This window comes from Neopelma chrysocephalum, unplaced genomic scaffold (genome assembly GCF_003984885.1).
Source record: "Neopelma chrysocephalum unplaced genomic scaffold, ASM398488v2 Primary Assembly neopelma1_99, whole genome shotgun sequence".
Lineage (NCBI taxonomy): Eukaryota > Metazoa > Chordata > Aves > Passeriformes > Pipridae > Neopelma > Neopelma chrysocephalum.
In genome coordinates, this window is record NW_020897762.1 from 100535 (window position 1) to 119192 (window position 18658).

Sequence of the window (18658 nt, forward strand, 5' to 3'; positions counted from 1 at the left end):
GAGTTTTATTTTGTTTGTTTTGTAAACAGGATTTGGGCTCTCACGTGCCTTCATAGTTTATCCAGAGTTGTGCCCACAATTAATTCGGGTGAAATGTTTGATTTGGGGCAGAACTGAGAGGTTTGAGTGCACCCAAATCTGCTCTTGGCTAAGAAGTTTTCTTTAAAAGCGGGACTAGTAGGCTACACAGCCAGTTAGAGGGGTGCAGACGAGTCTGGAGTGACTGAAACCTTTTACTGTTTGGCCTTTGAGGGCAAAGCTGAATTATAGCAGGGAAATGCCTGCATTGCCAAGCCTTTCTCGTGACTGGCTGAGAGGTCAAAGTGAGGAGATAGGAACGGAGGCTGCTCTAGTTGCTTGCTCAGTGATTTTTCTTCTTTGTAGCTTTTAAAGTCATACTGCTTTTTAAGGACTTTTTCCCTTCTCCTCTGCACTTCAGGTTTTCTTAATCTGTTCAGAGGCATATAAAGTACCACAGCCATGACACCACCTAAGGAAAGTTTGGTAGGGGATTGCAGCCTACTAAGGGCCTGAGGATTCACTCCCAATGCACTCCTTACATTATAACCATTTCCAATTTCAGTTTTCAGGTGCTTGGTTTAGTAGTGACAGACTGCAGAAAGCTGACTGATTAATGGCAGAAGACTTCTGTTCAAAACCTAGTTTTCCATCAAGCTAGTTCTGATGGAAGAGATTTTCAGTGATTCCCTAAACAGCATGTACATAATTAAGAAAAAGCCCTTGTGGTTCTCAAGCCTCCAGCATTTGTGAATGGTCTATAAATGTGCTTATTGCTTTAGTCCAATAATCTTCCTATTCATTATTTCATTTTAAATAATACTGCAGGAAAATTAGATGTCTTGAATGTTTATTCAGTGTACTTTCAGAGTGGCAAGCCAAAATGTCAGAGGCTAGTGATGAAAAAATATCTCTAAGTTATTAAACTTGTATATCTTGCTTGCTTCTTATTGTAATCTGTTCGGTTTGCATTTTCTGTCCCTTGAAAATTTTCTTGATGACTGATATATCTGACACTCTGATTTTTTCAATGTGAGGATGTTTCGTTTATTAGCCTGTGGAAAACTCATAGGTGAAGATTGGTATCTTGCTTCCATTCTTATTTTTGAGTCTGTTTTTTCATTTTCTGATGGGTGTCTGATGCACAAGCTTCCTCTGGTAATTCAGAAGAAAAAAAAGCCCCAAGCTGTGTGATCTCACAGCCCACACAGCAGGGCTATGGAGAGGACAGAGATGTAGGTCTGCTCTTTCTGTGCCAAGGCACTCCGGGCTGGCACACCCCTGCACAGCCTGTTCCATGCATGTGGTCACATCAGGCCTGCAGGGAGACTGGGAAAATGCCTCTCTCTACCTTCAGATCTTCACCAGAATATCAGTAGTTTTCTTTACCTTTGTACCTGCTATTGGCCTGTGCTTTTTAAGATTATTTCTTTGTGGTTTTTTTCCTATTCCTACTTCTTAAACAAGAGCAAGCCTTTCTGTGTTTGTCTGACATGAAGCATATTTTCAGGAGCATGACACAGACAAGAAGCACTATTTTCAGATCATCTTGTTGCAAGTAAATTCAGGAAACACTCCAAGTGTTCCTCTGTTGTTCTTCATGTAAGATCAATCCTGACTGGAGGTAAAGACCTCTGATCTGCAGAAGTACAGACTGCACATGTTCAGCTGTTTCAATCCCATCTAGAGAGAATCAGTCCATCTGTAAGCATTTCTTGTAGTATTCCCACACTTGTACTTTTGGCCTTAGACAAAAAATGAAAGATCAGGACCTTAAAATCTGAGAACCAAGAGGTACCTCTCTTGTTGTTCTGTTGTACAACTTCCAGTGATCTGCTGCTGAAGAATTGGTAAAGTTAAAGCTTAGATAACATTGTTTTCCAAAGAGCTAAAATCTCTATGTCTTCTTTTAAATTTGGTAAGAGCATCTGTGTATTCAGCGCTCCTGAAAAATCAATCCACTGATTTGGGATGTCAACCTAAATAATAAGTTGGTAGAAAGTTAACAAACTCCCACAGATGCATTTGACTAAGAGACACACTGGTGTGCAGGTTAGAGGGGGTAAAGAATTGGGAGGAAGTTGTGTTTCAGCCAACCTGCACCTTCTTCTGCCTTATGTGACTCAGTTTCCTGCCTCCATAGGTTTTAGAGCATTTTCTCTTCCCCACAGCAGCTGTTTTACAGTAGGTGATCTGTGGTACCCAGGCATCAACTCCACATCAGGATTTAGGTTTCCAAGTGCAGGGCCTCCCGTGAACATGACTGAGACTGTTATAGGTCATAACTGTTTTCTTCTCAAAAGTATTTACGAGTAGTATAAGTTTACCTACAAGTCAAGAGGGATGCTTACAAAATACCTTGCTTTGCAGTATTTTCTTGGTCAAAAACTGCACTTCTGCCTATGATTCTCATGTCACTTGTGTCCACAGTTGTGCATAACTGGTTGGAAGCAGAGCTGAAATGCCTGTGAATCTCTTCAATGGAAACTATATTTATGTTTGTGGGTGCTAACTTTGTAATGAATTGGACTTCCAAGTGCTGTGATGGCAAGGGAACGCGGTGTACACTGAACAACACCCCACGCCATCTCCCTTTCCAAGTTCACACAATCTTTAAATAAAGCTAATATTTTGCTAATTTTTATGCAATATGTTGGTCTTCTAGTCTGTTCTTCTCATTAAAGAAACACTGTCATGGCAGGCTCTTCCTCTTCTATTTTAGCTGAATGAATAGCATCATATTCTGGGAGTTTTTTCCAGGCAAACTGTCATGCATGCCACTCTGCAAGGAGATGCAGAAGGTAGAATTTTTGTAAAGTGGTTTGAGACTTGAGCAGTTGATCTCCAGTGAGAGCTGTCTGCTTATTCCTACTCCTGCTAAAGGCATCAGCTGAAGATTGTTGGTCCTCTTGCTTTCTGAAAACGTGTAACTGAATGAAAGACAAAGTGTTTCGTGTATCAAGAAAGGATATTGCTTTGGATTTTCTTTTCTTTTTTAATAATTGCGAATAGAGTGATATTGTCTTAGTAATACTTGTGATCTGTGGCTGCTTCCTGTCATTGTCAGTGGCCATTACTGAATATTTCACGGTAAGTGGTGGTTCCCCTCTCTTTATTTCAGCCCCATCCTCAAAAGTGGGTGTTTGCAGCATACAGTGCACTGCCTGTTGAGTCCTATTCTTACCTCTAGCAGAGGGTTCATTAAGGCCCAAAGAATGGGATTTAATAACTCTTCCAGATTTTTTTTGCTAGACTTGTCTATGATCACTGATTCTCATCCAGATAGATTTTCAAGCCTGCTTTTAGTTTCAGCTCACAACTTCATCAGTTCTGAATGGCCACATCAACAAAATCTCTAAAAGTGCAGTATTTTTTCTTTGTGTGTCCTGCCAGAAACAGGAAGGATTTCTCCCTTTACCTTAGAACTATGAAGAAAATTGTCTTTTCATCAACCCCTCTTCCTCTCTACATCTCCTCAGATGACTCGGTTCCCAAGGACTTTCTCAGCTCTTAGCTCAAGAGGTTGGCATAAAAAATCCTTTTCCAGATTCTGGGGTTAACAAGCTAGTAACCAAACTGAGGGGCTGAATAAAAATTTCATCCCTCTTAGTTTAATAGGGTTCCCTAGGAAGTGCTTCATGTGCCAGAAAGCCAGCAGTTCATGAAAAGCTAACTCTCTATAAATAATCAGCTGGGGGAAAAAAAGAGGATAGACAAGACTGGAATTTCCAAATTTTAGGCAGGAAAAAATGTAAACAGAAACAACTACCATTTGCTTCAGCTGTGCAATGTAAATAAAGTGGGAAAGCTTCTTCAGGCACCATAGAACACAGATTTCCTCAATAAAATTCTTTACAAATCTTAAATAGTGAAAATCAAGGCAGGCAGGATTGTTTATCCCCAGTTTCAAGCACCAGACTTTTGCTTTTATTCTGAAATAGGATAAGCTTAAAGACAAATATGATCTGGGGCTAAATTAGAACCTTCCATGTATAAAAAAGGCAATACTGGAAGTTACAGATTAAAAGAAGGAAAAATCAGTCATTTTATTTAAAGGCTTCTGCCTGCTCACAGGAGGACAGGGGTCAAATCTGATCCAAGTGGTGAGTCCTCCCTGTGGGCAGAGTGATGCTGTGGTCATGGTTGTAAGGGACTTGACATGAGTGGATTGTTCTTACTTTCCCCAACAGAGAAGGCAGAGGCCTGGCTTGGGAATGCTTGTGTTGGATCCTGTCTGTCAAAAATTGAAAGCCCGCTGAGATGTCTGGCTGTGGCTGAGGAGAGGATGGTCTAGCACAGCATTGCTGTGTCTGTGCATATGAACTTGCCTGGTGCTGTTCTTACAGTCACTTCTCTGTGCTCTCCTAATGCCTAATTAGAAGCTGAGCAATTAGTTCAAAAAGCCTTAGCAGAGTTTCCTTTTGGAAATTGGTGCCTTTGGTGTTACACAGACAAGGTGAGTCTGGCTGAGTTCCCAAGACATTGCATGTAAGAGGAAAGCAGCAGATAGTAGCAGTTTAATAAGGCCCCTTGATGCCCTTATCTGCTGGATAATAACTTTAATTGACAGTTAATGTTTTCAGCTGCATAAACATTTTTCAATTATTATTTATGCTTCAGAGAAAGGTTACTCTTGATAATAGAATCTTTAACCTCAGATCTTAAGCAACTTTTTTAAAATCACAATTTGAGACAAATAGGATGCTTTAGGATTTTTTTACTGGCTACAGAATCATGTAAATTAAACCACTCTAAATATACCTATTTGAAGAGTTCTTAACTTTGCTACTTCTGTTTTTAGAATGATTATGAGTTCCAAGGGAATAATTTACCTTGTAAAAATAAAATCTCAGGCACCACAGTTGCGTTGCTGCCCATCTCTGGGATCTTTGCAATGAGAGAAGTTCCTGTATGCTGTTGCACTTACAGCAGCTGTTCACGGACAGTTACATCCAGTGCCCATTGGTCTGGGGCCTGGTTGAGGATGTATCATCATCAGGCTTATGGGGCAGCTGTAAGTGCTGGTGTTTATGATGCTGCTGCTTCTTCTGCCCATTCCTATTGCCCTGGACTGTGGGGCTTGGTTGCTTAGAGACAGACTTATGAGATGACAGTGGTGTTTATCTCTTGACTCTCAGCAAGTAAGGAGTGTTAATTTGTAGTTCATATTGTAGCTGACTTTCTCTTTGGTTTATTAAATCCGGTGTGTTCAGTGCGTTCTCTGAAAGGTTTCATTTAGCTGAGTTTTCCAGCTGTCTTAAAAGTATGGCACAGCAGGCATCGGATTTGAGCTCCCAGAGCAGGGCAGAGATTAATACCAAGTGTGACATTTGGAAGAGTGTCTAGGGGAATGCACTATGCCTGCATATTGCATTTCAAAAGCACTTTACCACTTGCCAGCCTTTTTATTTTTCTCGAATTTCGAATTCCTACGGGAGTTAGACTGAAAGGGAAGAGTTTTTATGCTTCCCTAAAATAACTGCTTACGTCTTATTCCGTACCAATTAACTCCCCCCCCAACTTTTCACACCCTAAATGTGCAGCAGACAGAACAAAAAAGCAGGGAACCTGACTCAGTACTGAGCTCTACCCAGTGCAATTCCTCTGTTGCTGTCTCCGTTTTTCTACTCCAATCCCCAAATTCCTCCAGCCTCTTCCTTCCCTTCTTGCTGCTTTTTGCCCACCCTTACCTTCTCCAATTATCCTGATAGAGCAGCCAACATTTGCAGAGCTCCTGGCCAGCTCTCAGCAATGAGACACATGTGCCTTTCCTGTGGGCTGGTGGATGAAGAATATTGCAGGTTATGTCATGTGTAAAGCAGAGTCTCACAGGTACGATCTTGTGAGCTACATTCTACTGCGTATTATGACAGGAGAAAGCCAGTTGGTGTGTCATCAGGGAGGCAGCAAAGTAGCAAGACTTATTATGTTCTTGTTTTCACTTTCAGTTCACAATTTAAATACCCTCAAGGAGTAAATTTTCCCTGCTTATAACAGTCATTTTGAATTATAATGTCATTGAAAATTTCATTTTTCCTTTGCACAGGAAGACAACAGCTGTTTTCTGCAAGGCAGAGGGGTGTGGAGAGAAATTGTGATCTCTGCCACAATTCTTCAATACTGTACAACAGAGGCTTTAGCATCTGTCATTTACTCAGAGTGGTGCATGTTTGTGCATGATACTTGTTTTCTTGATACTTGTCTTTTTGGTGCTATTCCAATTGAAATGTAGTAATAGAAGTCATACAGTGCAAACATATTCCAGTTCACATAAAGGGATGTAATCAGCAGTTCATACTTGGGTTTTTAACTGTTGCATTTACTGGAAATGTTATTAATGCAAGCAAGGGCAGTAAAATTTTGTCCCAAAACGTCTAGCTTTGCAATGTCTGAGTACTTAGGTGTGCAATAACTGGCAGGCTAACATTCTGTGTGAGACTGGGGGAGAATGAGCTCCTGCCAAATTCTTCCTAAATTTCTTCTTTCTTCCCTGAACAGAGGGGAATTGCATTACCATGATGATACGTGCACTCTCACTGGAAATCAGCCAGGTGGAAAGAAAAGAAAAAAAAAACTTTTCTCTACATTAGCTGTCTCAAGTGCTCAACATATGTCATTGTGAGGTGCATGGGCATGTAGGGAGTTCAGCTGTGATATGGGACTTGTCCTTGCCTCTCATGGAGACAGATGCATCCCAGAAATCATGTAATTTGGCACAGATTCGGTGTCAGTTGGGAGCTCTGCTCAAGCCCAAGTAGTATCACCTCTGCTTGAGCTTTCCCATGCCATATGGACATGACTGATGGAGAAACAAGAAGGGATTTTCTAGGAGTAGTGACAGGGCTGTAGCAATTCTCAAGGAGGGCATCTGTGTTTACTTGTTTTAGCACTTCATAGCAACCACAAATATATAAAGACCCTTTCTTATTTGCGGATGATTGCAGTCACCCCAGGTACATCCTGGCAGGTTGATGACAAAAGAGAAATAATACAATCTGTGAGAACTTCTGCATGGCCCTCTAAAAAAGGGATGGGTACCACTGATCAAAACAAAGGATAACTTTTATGCTTCTTGTATGACTCTTCTGGATATCATTGCCTGTGGATGTTGGGAATGTGTTGACTTTTAGCTGTTAACAAGTCACAGTGGAGAGAAGACTCATGGGTAGAAAGAACCTCAGGTACAGGTGTCAGTCCAGGGCAAGAAGTGGCTGATTTTGTGACTGACAGAGTCTTCTTGTCTTCCTCTCTGATGGAAGGTTTATGTCTGTGATCTCTTGGCATAAAATCATGGCGGTGCCTTGGGTAAGACAGTATTTTAAGCTCTGACATCTGAGTCCATAGCTGGAGTTTGTCTCCCCAACTAGAACATAGGGGGTGAGACCAGGCTTGCTAGGGATGAGCTTAGGGGTGACATGCCAGAGTTAGGGGCAAAATTGGTGAGGAGGGCCAAGGGAAACCTCCATTCTTTATTGGACGTGAAGGGGGATATGGTCACCAAAGATGAAGAAAAGGCTGAGGTACTTAATGCCTTCTTTGCCTCAGTCTTTTAACAGAAAGGTTGGTTATCCTCAAGGCAGCTGGCCCCCTGAGCTGGAAGCAGGGATGGAGAGCAGAATAGACCCCCTGTGATACAGGAGGAGGTAGTTAGTGACCTGCTGAGCCACTTAGATGCTCATAAGTCTATGGGACCAAATGGGACCCATCCTAGGGTGCTGAGGGAGCTGACAGAAGAGCTCGCTAAGCTGCATCAGTCCTGGCTAATTGAGGAAGTCCTAGATGACTGGAAGTTGGCCAGTGTGATGCCCATCCACAAGAAGGGTTGGAAGGAGGATCTGGGGAACTACAGGCCTATTGGCCTGACCTTGGTACCCGACAAGGTTATGGAGCAGATCATCTTGAGTGTAATCACATGCAGGACAACCAGGGTATCAGGCCCAGCCAGCAGGGATTTAGGAAAGGCAGGTTCTGCTTGACCAACCTGATCTCCTTTTATGACTGCAGGACCCACCTAGTGGATGAGGGAAAGGCTGTGGATGCAGTCTGCGTGGACTTCAGCAAAGCCATTGACACCATCTCCCATGGCATTCTCCTGGAGAAGTTGGCAGCCTATGGCTTGTGCCGGTGCACCCTCCTCTGGGTTAGGAACTGGCTAATGGAAGGACCCAGAGAGTGGAGGTGAATGGTGCTGCATCCATTTGATGTCTGGTCACTGGTGGTGTCCCCCAGGGATCAGTGTTGGGCCCAGTCCTGTTTGTTATCTTTACTGATGATCTGGATGAGGGGATCGAGTGTGCCCTCAGTAAACACCAAGTTGTGTAGGAGTATTGATCTGCTGGAGGGCAGGAAGGCTCTGCAGGGAGATCTGGACAAGCTGGATAGATTGGCCAAGGCCAACAGTATGAGGTTCAACAAGGCCAAGTGCCAGGTCCTATACTTTGGCCACAACAACCCCATGCAGCGCTGCAGGTTGGGGGAAGAGTGTCTGGAAAGTGGTCCAGCAGAAAAGGACCTGAGAGTGCTGGTTGACAGCAGGCTGAACATGAGCCAGCAGTGTGCCCAGGTGGCCAAGAAGGTCAATGGCACCTGGCCTGTGTCAGGAACAGTGTGGCCAACAGGACCAGGGAGCGATTCTTCCCCTGTACTCAGCACTGGTGAGGCCACATCTCGAATCCTTTATCCAATTCTGGGCCCCTCAATTCAGGAAGGACATTGAGGTACTGGAGCAAGTCCAGAGAAGGTCAATTAAGCTGGTGAAGGGTCTGGAGAACAAGTCCTATGAGGAGCAGCTGAGGGAGCTGGGGTTGTTCAGCCTGGAGAGGGGGAGGCTCAGGGGAGACCTCATCACTCTCTACAACTACCTGAAAGAGGTTGTGGCCAGGTCGGGGTCAGCCTGTATTCCCAGGCAACCAGCAACAGGATGAGGTTTAGGTTGGACACCAGGAAGAATTTCCTCACAGAAGGGGTGAATAGACATTGGAATGTGCTGCCCAGGGAGGTGGTGGAGTCACTGTCACTGGAGGTGTTTTAAGAAAGACTGGACATGGCACTCAGTGCCATAGTCTAGTTAACATTGTGGTGTTCTGTCATAGGTTGGACTCAATGATCTCAGAGGTCTTTTCCAACCTAATTGATTCTCTGATTCTGTGATCATTGACTTTACAACACAGGGATGTGCTCTAGCATCATCTAGTCAACATCGGCTTGAACTTCAGTCACTACCATGAATATAAAGGCTATTTTTATGTCTTCAGATTAACTTAGTTCAAAAAAATTATTTGCTTTTCTCATTCTCATAGTTTTCTTGGTCCTTGTTTAGGGTGACACAATGGAGGCACACAGAGAAATTCAGCCCTGGCTCCATGTTATCCACAGAGTGTGGTCAGTCAAATGGCTGAAAGAAGCCAAGGGCTGAACCATTTAGAGATGGGGTTTGCTGCCTTACTGAGCATGGCTGCTCCAGTAGTGTCCAACACCTGAGAGCACCAGAGCAGCTCTGTATGGGTATAGGATTGGCATTCATTTTGATGGGTTTGGACTCAAGCTCCGTCTACGCAAGGAGTCATTCCTAAGACATAGGGCAAATGATTCCAGCCCAAACCAAGCAACTAATTGCCCTTTTCACAGAACTGCTGATGACAAACCACTGTGCTTTAGCTCTCCTGTGGTCAGGTCTACAATATAAATCTCTCAGTCCCTCATCCTATTATGTACTGGGTGGGAGGGGAACCACACACTCAGGGTTCCTGGGAAGGCAGGCAGACAGTAGGAGAGAGTAGGAGGCTTGTACAAATCCAGCTACAGATGTAACAGAATTTCAGCTGCTGGCATCCAGCTAAGCCCCTGCAAGGGGTAGAGACAGACATCACAGCAACACCAGCTCTAGTGAAGCAGCTGCAGGGATCACTGCCCACCTGAATTAGAGGGATTTCTTTCCCCAGAAAGCCAGCAGTGACACTGCTGTTTAAAGGATATCTTATTTTACAGTCTGACTGTATGTGCATGAACACAGTTATACAGAAACTCAGACAACTACGTGAGCTGCTTTTGTATAAGTGCAAATAACAATACGGCAGAATTGTTGCATTACTGAAAGTGGCCCAGGCCCAAAGCAGGATTTGGTTCTGTGCTTCAGGCAGTGGGGTTATGTGCTTGTACCAGATGGAGCTTTTAAATTTTCATCAGCAGGTTTATGAACAGAAGAATACCCTTTTATCCACCCCCAGGTCTTTTACTAATAAGGTGCAAATGCTGGACTTCAATTAGCATGGAGTGGAAGTGCAGATGAAATAATACACTTTCTTACTGATGATTATCTATCATGTGAGAGTGAAATAGAGATATGAATAATGACCTGTTTCAGTTTCTTGGAGCTTTTCTGTTGTTTTTTTTCCCCCCTTTATTGCTTAGTAGTATAATTGTGTGAAAATAGCTAAAAATAATGAGCCAGATGCTCTGGTGATTAAATTCTATTACAGGCAAACAGAGAGAGAGTTTTGAGCCCTGCTCATCTTTGCATTGACTTCTGTAGGTGTTGGGCCAAGCCAGGACAGGGGTGTGTGACAGCTGTGTTGTTCAGTTCACCATGGAGGTATTTTACAAAAGAATTTACAAAACTATATTTTTCCTGCTGCTGAGAGATGACCAGAGAGGTCTAAGTTTTGCAGCAACGTTGTGCGTTATCAGGGAATCCCAGTTTTCTTGAGGGGTGCAGGTGCATGGAGAGGCAAAGGGATTGATTAATTGAGTGCTGTCTTTGCCTTTAGCAGCACATTTGCTGGCCTACAATGTGTGCTTGTGTGCTATACATGTGCCCCAGATGAGAAGCTCTTTCTGGACCCTGCAGGCATCCAGCTACTGTGCTTGTTCCCTGTGCTTTATGAATCATTCAGGTTTCAACAGCAGTGTCAGCTCTTTGGAGGGTGTTGAGTAGGGTTCTCTACCTTAACTGATACCTCTTAGGGGGGAAAAGGTCAGTCTTGGCACATAGTTGGAGAACATATTGGGAAATTGTCAGGAAAGCTGAGGAAAGGTGCAGCTTTGTGAGATATAGATTGCTTGTGGGAATTTTACATCCAAGCCTTTTATGTCACAGAAACGTAGAATCATGGAATGTTAAGGGATTGGTATGGACCTTAAACACTACGTAGTTCCAAACCCCTGCTATGTGCAGGGACACCTCCCACTAGACCAGGTTGCTCAAGGCCTTATCCAGCCTGGCTTTGAACACTGCCAGGGTTGGGGCATCCAACCCTGTTGGATGTCTTGCCTTAAGGAGGCTTTGCTGGAAAAGTAATCCATTGAGAGGATAGGGTCTACTGCTGGAAAACAGAAATACATAAATTTGAATAGTAACTGAAAGAAAACTGTTCTCCCAATAATAATTGAGTATGTTGTGATGAATCAATCCTCAAAATATACCCCTGAAATACTTACTGGTCTTTTCTTCAGTGATTGTGCTTCAACAGAGGGTGTCTGCTCTATAGGCCATACTGGCTTTAGAATAAAATAGAGTAGAATCGTTTCAGTTGGAAAAAACCTCTAAGATCATTGAATCCAACCATAAACCTCATAATGCCAAGCCCACCAGTAAACCGTGTATTCAAGTGGCACATCTACACATTGTTTAAATACCTCCAGGGATGGTGACTCAACCACTTCCCTGGGCAGCCTGTTTCAATATTTGAGAACCCTTTCCACGAAGAAATTTTTCCTAATAGCCGAACTAAGATCGCGGGAGAAAGGCAGAGCAGCATTGCAAAGGTCTCCCCTGACAACATGAAACCAAGAGGAATTTTTCTCTTACCCTGGTCATGTAGGCTTGAGACTTGTAGCTGGAGGCAGCTGCTGCTCTTTTACAAAATGTGGCTGTGAGCAAGAAGTAGCAAGAAGACAACACAGGGGTTTACAATTGCCACAGGACTCTTGAGTGCAAATGCCATTTGATTCAATTATCAGAGATGCATGAGGCTTCAGTTCTAGCTTAGCATAGGCACCAAGGCTGAGAGATTATCGAGGAAAAATGGATCTGTTCTTTGATTTGCCATTCTTATGGCATATATCATTGTTAAAAGAGGGCCACTAAGCTTTTCTTTGTACTGCATTGGAAGTGACACATTGCAAGAAGAGGAGAAGTTCTATTTAAAATTGCATAATGAGAAATAAAGTGAAATGGAAGTGAAAGATCAAAGATAGGAAGTAGGGAGAGAAAGAAAGAGACCATGTACAGTATGGCTACACAGACATCTGAATTTCATTTTAATGAATCTCTGCTCAGGAAGGGAAGGGTAGCTGTTTGTGTACCAGGAGGGAAAGAACAGCCTTCTGCCACACACTGAGATTTCCTTTGAACATCGTCTCTTACCAAAATGAAGGACTGCACTCTACTTCATATTTTGCAGAATTAGAAAAGACCAAGCTATTTTCTGATTCCCTGCATCTTGCTTATGTAACTTGCAGATGACAAGGCTGTGCAACCTCTGGCTGAGCCCTGGAAAATTTCCTTGTCGGTGAGTCAGGTGCTTGGCAAACAGTCTGGCGCAGAGGGCTTGGAGATGACAGTGACGTTAGAGGCGTTACCTGGGTACCAGAGCCCAGTTCAGGGTATCTTTATGGAGGCTCTTCCTTCCTAGAAGTGTGCTGACCATCCTGGTCTTGTCATTGCCGAGTGTCTCTGTTCTGCTGTATTGTGTCTCTGCTATGTGTGTTAATCATGTGCAAGTACAAAGCATCCGCCTGGATTGCATTGAAGCAGAAGAAAGCCACAGCCCTGACTGTTATCTAGAGATGTGGGTCAGCAAGGAAGGGGGAGAAGAGCTAGGCAAGAATGAGTCCTCAGCCTTTACGTGAATTTTATCTATAAAAATTCTTTCAGGGTGTGGGGAGAACATTTAGTGCAGCAGGGCTGCAAAAGTGGGACTTCTGCGGAAGCACAGGGTCCCCCTTTTCAGTCTGCATTCTGAAACTCCGTGCAGTTGCTGTAACAGCGTTGGTTTGGAGGCTGTAGATCTGACCGAAAGCTAGAGGACAGGATTGCACATTGTGCTGTAGGACTTAAGTTGAGAACTATGAAAAGGGAAGGATTAGACACAGGGATGAGGGGAGAAAACTGAAAGAGATGCAGAACTGCTTCAGCGGCAAACCCATGGGTCAGCTGCGGTAGATCCGAATTACTACCTCTTTGGAAGTATGACTGAGAGGAGCCAGGAGGTTTGTACCACCAATTAGGTTCAGTCACTGCAGAGTGTCAAGGCTGGGACAACTGTGAGATCCCCAAATACAGTCCATCCTATATCAATCCATGCAGCAAACCTCCCTAGCAGTCCAGCCACGTTTAGAGCAATACTTAGCTCGGTGGTGCAAAGAGCCTTTTTGCCAGACTGCAGTGGGAGGGGGACAGAAAGAGATTTTGCCACAGGGATGACCTGGTGACTAATGATTTTCATTGATCATATGCTTGCAGGAGAGAGCAATCTATCATCTGCAGTTCCTGCAGGCTTTTCTGCTGAAGGCTCTGAGAAGGCAAACATGAGATGTTATCCAAAAGCAGGGCTGTGTGAGCCCACGGAACCTGATGATGCTGCGCTCTCATGGATGTACGAACGTGACGGTGCTGAAGACCCCAGTATCAGGAAATCTCTTGATGACTTCTACAAGATGTATTGCAAAAAACAACCAGGGAGAACGGATCCAACTTACGAGGCTGCCTCACGGTGTCTGTCACAGAAGATTTCAGAGCTGGCAAACCGGGATGGAACTAAATATGCATCACGTTGCCTGCAAATGGCACAGTTGGTCTTGAACAGAGACGGGTGCAAGATCTTTCCAAACCACCCCCCTTCTGCCTGTTTTTCGAAGCCAGCTGAAGGAGGAGTCTTGTTGGAAGACAGAAAGAGAACACCTGGGCTCTCAGATGACATCCTCCAATTCCTCTTGAAACAAACACAGGCAGAACATAGCCCTGATGTGTCACACGAGCAGTGAGCAAGACAGTGGTTTGTTTCTGTTGTTGGAGCTTTGCTTTCACTCTAAAAAGAGGTGACTTCCTTAGAAAGACACTCTTCTCCTGGCATCACCTTCAACACCAGACACTCCATGGAGGGGTTCACCTGGAGCAGACCTTGCCACCTTGTTCTCTGCAGGGCAGCACTGCACAAGGAGCACTCATGGTCCTCATGTAACTGCTTGGGATGTGTCACTAATTGGGATGGATGATACAGTGTTTGTTGCTGGGACATCAAACGTGATAATTTAAATCTACCAGGCTTTTAAGCTGACCTACATCCCTACCCCAGCTGAATCGTGGCCCTGCCCAAATTCATTCCCTGTGCAGGCATGGGTGTCCAAGTGTTGTTGATTATAACAGACTGTTTGAATGAACTTAGCATGGTATGCCCCGGACCTAGAGAGGGAAGCTTAACATTTTATTCTGTTCCTGGCTGATACTGTAACATGTATGCCTCCACTGGAGTGCCTGTTAGCTGTATGTGTTTACCTACAGGCATATGATCCCACAGATCATGACTGCAATGCAGGTGAGCTTTTCCAAGAGAAAAAGTGTGTACGTGCATGAGAAAGAGAAAATACAGCTTCTGAGCATGTTCTATGGCAACACTTTTTACTACCACCCCTCCAACAACCTTCAGTTCCTGTCTTTCATGATGGTGCTAATGAGATCCCTGGAGGAATGTTCCCTTTAAAATAAAACAGATCTCTCTGAGTCCAAGAAGGCTGACATCAGTCAGCAACAGAACAATGAACCCACACACAGCCACTTGAGGTCTCTCTCTTGGTGGCCTCCTTGCTCAGTGGCTTCTTTGCTGCCTTGCTCCCTCTGCCAGGCAGACAAATGTCTTTGTGCTTATTTTCCACCCACTGGCTTGTCCCCTGAAAGAGAGGTTTGCTGTAGTGATGTTGCTTGCTGACTGAGGAGGTCATTCTCCAGTGTGGATGTGATCAAGGAAGCACAGAGTGCAAGAGGAAGGGATGTGCTTAAGGTGACAGCATATGGGCAAAGAAGAAAGGATGGACAGTCAGGGTCTCCAAGGTCAACGTTAAGGTTCCCGGCTAACATGGTTACTCCAGTACAGCCACACTGCTTGCACCAGTTTTAGTATTTGATCTTCAGCATTTCAGTTTGGAGACAGCCCTTACCTTGCCAGCCCAGTTGCTGAGCCCTCTCATCAGTTCCCTTTCTGCACTGGCCAGATATCAGGATGGGTTTTGGTGTTCATGCACATCAGATTCCCTGCTTCGGTTTCACACAGGGCTGCTGTTCCTGCCTTGCTGCCCCTGGCAGATTGGCACAGCAGCTGTGGTCTGCAGGTGTTTCCAGCAAAGGCAATGGAAATTTGGCTGTTGACTTTAATCAGAACAGGAAGAGGCCCTGCTGGCCCAGCTGGCTGCAAGTTATGGCCAAGGTCTTAGGACTTGGTGCGAAGTCTCTTTGCAAATAGATTTATACTGGAACTGCCTGGTTTAGTTTCCTGTCCTTGAATCATCATGGAACTGATACATCTGGCTTCTTGGTGGTTCCACTTGGTGTTTTGCTTGCTTGCTTTTATGGCAGAGGTGCTGTACATGTGCTGGAGGGCACACAAAATATTGAAGCAGACCCTCGGCTGCTCCCCTGCTACTCAAGTTAATGGTGCTTGGGGAAAAAAAAGAGTTGAGATGAGAATGCAGCATCAGTTCTGTGGCAGCAAATAAATCCACAGGTGCTGGTGGGTCAGAATCCAGATGAAAGCATCCTGCAGGCAAAAACTACAGATAAAGGTAATACCAACTAGTTGGTATTACCAACTAGATACAGCTGGAAAAAGCAAACATACTCCTGAGTGTGCTATTAGTAATTACAGTAACACTTCTGGCCTCTCCCTGCCAGCTCACATTGCTTAACCACCACAGATCTGTCACAGCTACAAGGGCATTAATACTGACAGATACAGGGAGCTATTGCTAAGGATGGACAGGGAGGAAGGAAGGTCTTCAGTGTGAATCAGATGGTGTTGCTTTTAACTTTTTGCCAGCATTTATACTGTTCCACACAGTTAAATTAGTTGCTGTGCAAAACCCTTTAACTGCCGTTTTAAGGGAAATAACCTCCCGGGAAGAGAGAGATTGAGAAATCAGAGGTCTGCATCTGAATCCCTTTGGTTCCTGTATTTGGTTTAGTGATGAATTGGTCTGTGGTTTGGGTTAGCTTTGAAACCATCTAGTCTCCTATTCAGAATTTTCTTAAAAAAAGACCAAAGATGTGCAATTTCCACAAAGAAAGCTTGCAGCAAAATACGAAGTTCCTGTTCTTTAGGCGAGTCCTGCTGCTACTCACATTTCAGAGATACCTACTGGGTTTTGATGGAAGAGAAAAGAAGCCCTGATTGACTCTAGTCTGACTCCAGATTAGCTCTAGAGACAGACTTGGTTTTCCCCACTCGTAACAAATGTGAGGTGTCTGCCTGGAGCCCCTCTTTGGGGTGTACACAGGGTGCTCCTCCTGAAGCCTGATTAACCTGAGCTGCCATAATTTTATCCCCTTTTTGAATGAGATATAAAAACATTCAAGGGAATAGCTGTAAATTTGTCATTAAGTGTTTTAAATGATGGCAAAATGAGGCAATCTTTCTTTGGAAGAGGCATGTCCACGCAGGAAGTTAATCTGGGGTCCCTCTGTGGGGGGATCATGCTGCTTCTCTGCACACCAGGGGCCAGAGGGGAGGGGAGGCACCTCCTGTGAGCTCGTTCTTCTGCTTCAGCTCCTCTGGGCTCTTGGGGCTGCACAGCCACTGCCTTTGACATCCCAGTTTTCTCATTAGAAATTTCTGGAGCAGCAAGAAAAGAGATAAGAGGACTCATTACTCTTGAACCCTTTAGGTAGTGAGATGCAAGCAATGACAAAATAAAGAATGGGTGATGGCTGCTGAAAGAGCATGAAGATAGATACTGGCAGAGGAGAGCGTGAAACTGTTCAATTTTAAAGACCAACGTAGGCAGAACAGACTGGATGCAGCTGAAAAATCTGGATTATGACTCATATCTACAAATCTTGGCTGGCATCTTGCAGAGGACATGGTAAGCTCTGTGCTAATGAAGCATGCAGTCTTTTGAAAAGTTTGCACCCCTTGCAGTCAGGAGTGCCTGCAGTTTTGTGTGCTGCTCACTTCCAGTGTCCTGGAGGTATGACCATCCTTGGCTTCTTCGAGGTAAAAAGACAGTCTTTTTGCACGTGAAGTGCCAAGAGTGGTACAAAGCCCTCACAGAAGTGTCCCGTGTTCTGTCCATTTCTCCCCAGCCTGTGCAATAATCTCTGGGAAACTGAGGTTTTTTCCTGAGGAGTGAAGTGCTTTCCTCTCTCTCTGGCTTGCCCTTAACTTAGCTTTTATGCTTCTATGGTTTCAGTGCTTAATCAGAGCACAAGTCATCTTCTCAGAGGCCCTTTGCTGTTGGGTTCTCTCCATTCACTTTGTTTGCTTCTCTGACCCACCCCATCATTTTATTTTTCTTCTCCACTGCAGTATATAAGGCAGGAAATAATCTGTTTTCCTGAAGGCGAGGAAACCAGGTGGTGCTGGACCGCGTTGTACCCAAACATGCTCCACCACCATGAGCTGCTTTGGTTCAGCTTTCAAAAGCAGACTCAGCTGTAACCACTGAACATTTAGCTGCCAGGCAGAAACATGCACCTGAAGTTATAGTCTCCCTGAAACTCCCCTGCCAGTCGATGCCTGTGCTGTGTGCACACCGGTCAAGGTGTCCTGCAAGTTGCCCCTTTGTGCAAAGAAAACATCCCTCTAAGTTGCTGTCTTTCCCCTGCTCTAGGACAAGCACAATTTGCTGCTCAGCAGGACTGGCTGAGCAGAGCTGCCCAGCAGGGTGGTCCCATGCACTTCCAGTGCCCCCCTGCCCTTCTGCTTCTTGCCTGCTTCAAGACCTGTAGGTGGGAATTTTCCCAGCTTTCCCTAAATAATGCTGCTGTGGCTCAAGAGGAGGAAGGGCAGGGACTCTTGATTCCTTTGCTTTCCTTCCAGGGAATGTTTTTCCGTTTGTGATCCTCCTGAGGAAAGAGGCTCTGATGGACTTAAGCTGGACAGTGTTCTAGATGGGGAACTCACTCTACCTCCACAACTTGCTGGCCTCCCCAGCACTGATGGTTCCCATCTCCACTGCCAAAGCCAGCTGCTGTCACCTCTGTTCATCCCCCTGTGTGCTCTGGTAGTGTGTGGAGGCTGCTTTTGCAAAGACATTTTGTAGCTTACATTGCAGAACAAATCCAGGGGTTTTTTTTCCTTCTGCTTGTTCGAGGCTCACAGCAAAGGACCAGCTCTGAGCCTGGCTTAGGACACCACCTGAAAACCTACAACACCTTTTAGGGCTGTGGGTGTACAAGACCCCTCAAGATCTTCAAGTGAAATGTGTAAGTGAAGTAGAAGATGGGGAATAACATCAGTCCCATAGGGTATATGACAAGCAAGGCCAAAATTGATCTGTCATTGCCAAGTAGGAGGAGCACAGGACATGGTGAGGACTTGACAGCCTTTTCCCAGGGATTTCCCTGATGCACAGCCCAGATCCAAATCCCACCCAAGGTCTGTTAGAGATGTGTGCACTTTGGATTGGGTATTTTCCACCTGAGCTGGACCAG

General features: G+C 44.7%; 1 protein-coding gene and 1 long non-coding RNA gene across 9 annotated transcripts in view; one reads left to right on the forward strand and one right to left on the reverse strand.

Annotated features, from left to right (window-relative positions):
* The window catches only part of CHGB (chromogranin B), a 61412-nt gene that overhangs the window by 24594 nt on the left and 18160 nt on the right, over positions 1 to 18658 (forward strand). For 2 of the 5 annotated variants that reach the window (XM_027694927.1, XM_027694924.1), the window contains exon 1: positions 14007 to 14552. The exons of the other annotated variants lie outside the window; for them this stretch is intronic. Coding sequence is in view for 1 of the 2 variants with exons in the window: in XM_027694924.1 (XP_027550725.1) it covers positions 14474 to 14552 (79 nt within the window). In the remaining variant the exon portion in view is untranslated. Of the gene's footprint in view, positions 1 to 14006; positions 14553 to 18658 lie in introns of those variants that run through there. 5 annotated transcript variants of the gene reach the window in all.
* LOC113973161 lies at positions 592 to 11345 on the reverse strand. 4 transcript variants are annotated; one of them, XR_003536158.1, is made up of 4 exons: positions 10962 to 11345; positions 5709 to 5796; positions 4851 to 5018; positions 2785 to 2800 (listed from the first exon to the last, which is right to left on the reverse strand). It is a non-coding gene; the product is annotated as an uncharacterized LOC113973161 (long non-coding RNA). The 4 variants fall into 4 exon arrangements; XR_003536159.1 differs by lacking the exons at positions 2785 to 2800; positions 4851 to 5018 and adding an exon at positions 592 to 1763; XR_003536157.1 differs by lacking the exon at positions 4851 to 5018 and having other exon boundaries at positions 2673 to 2800.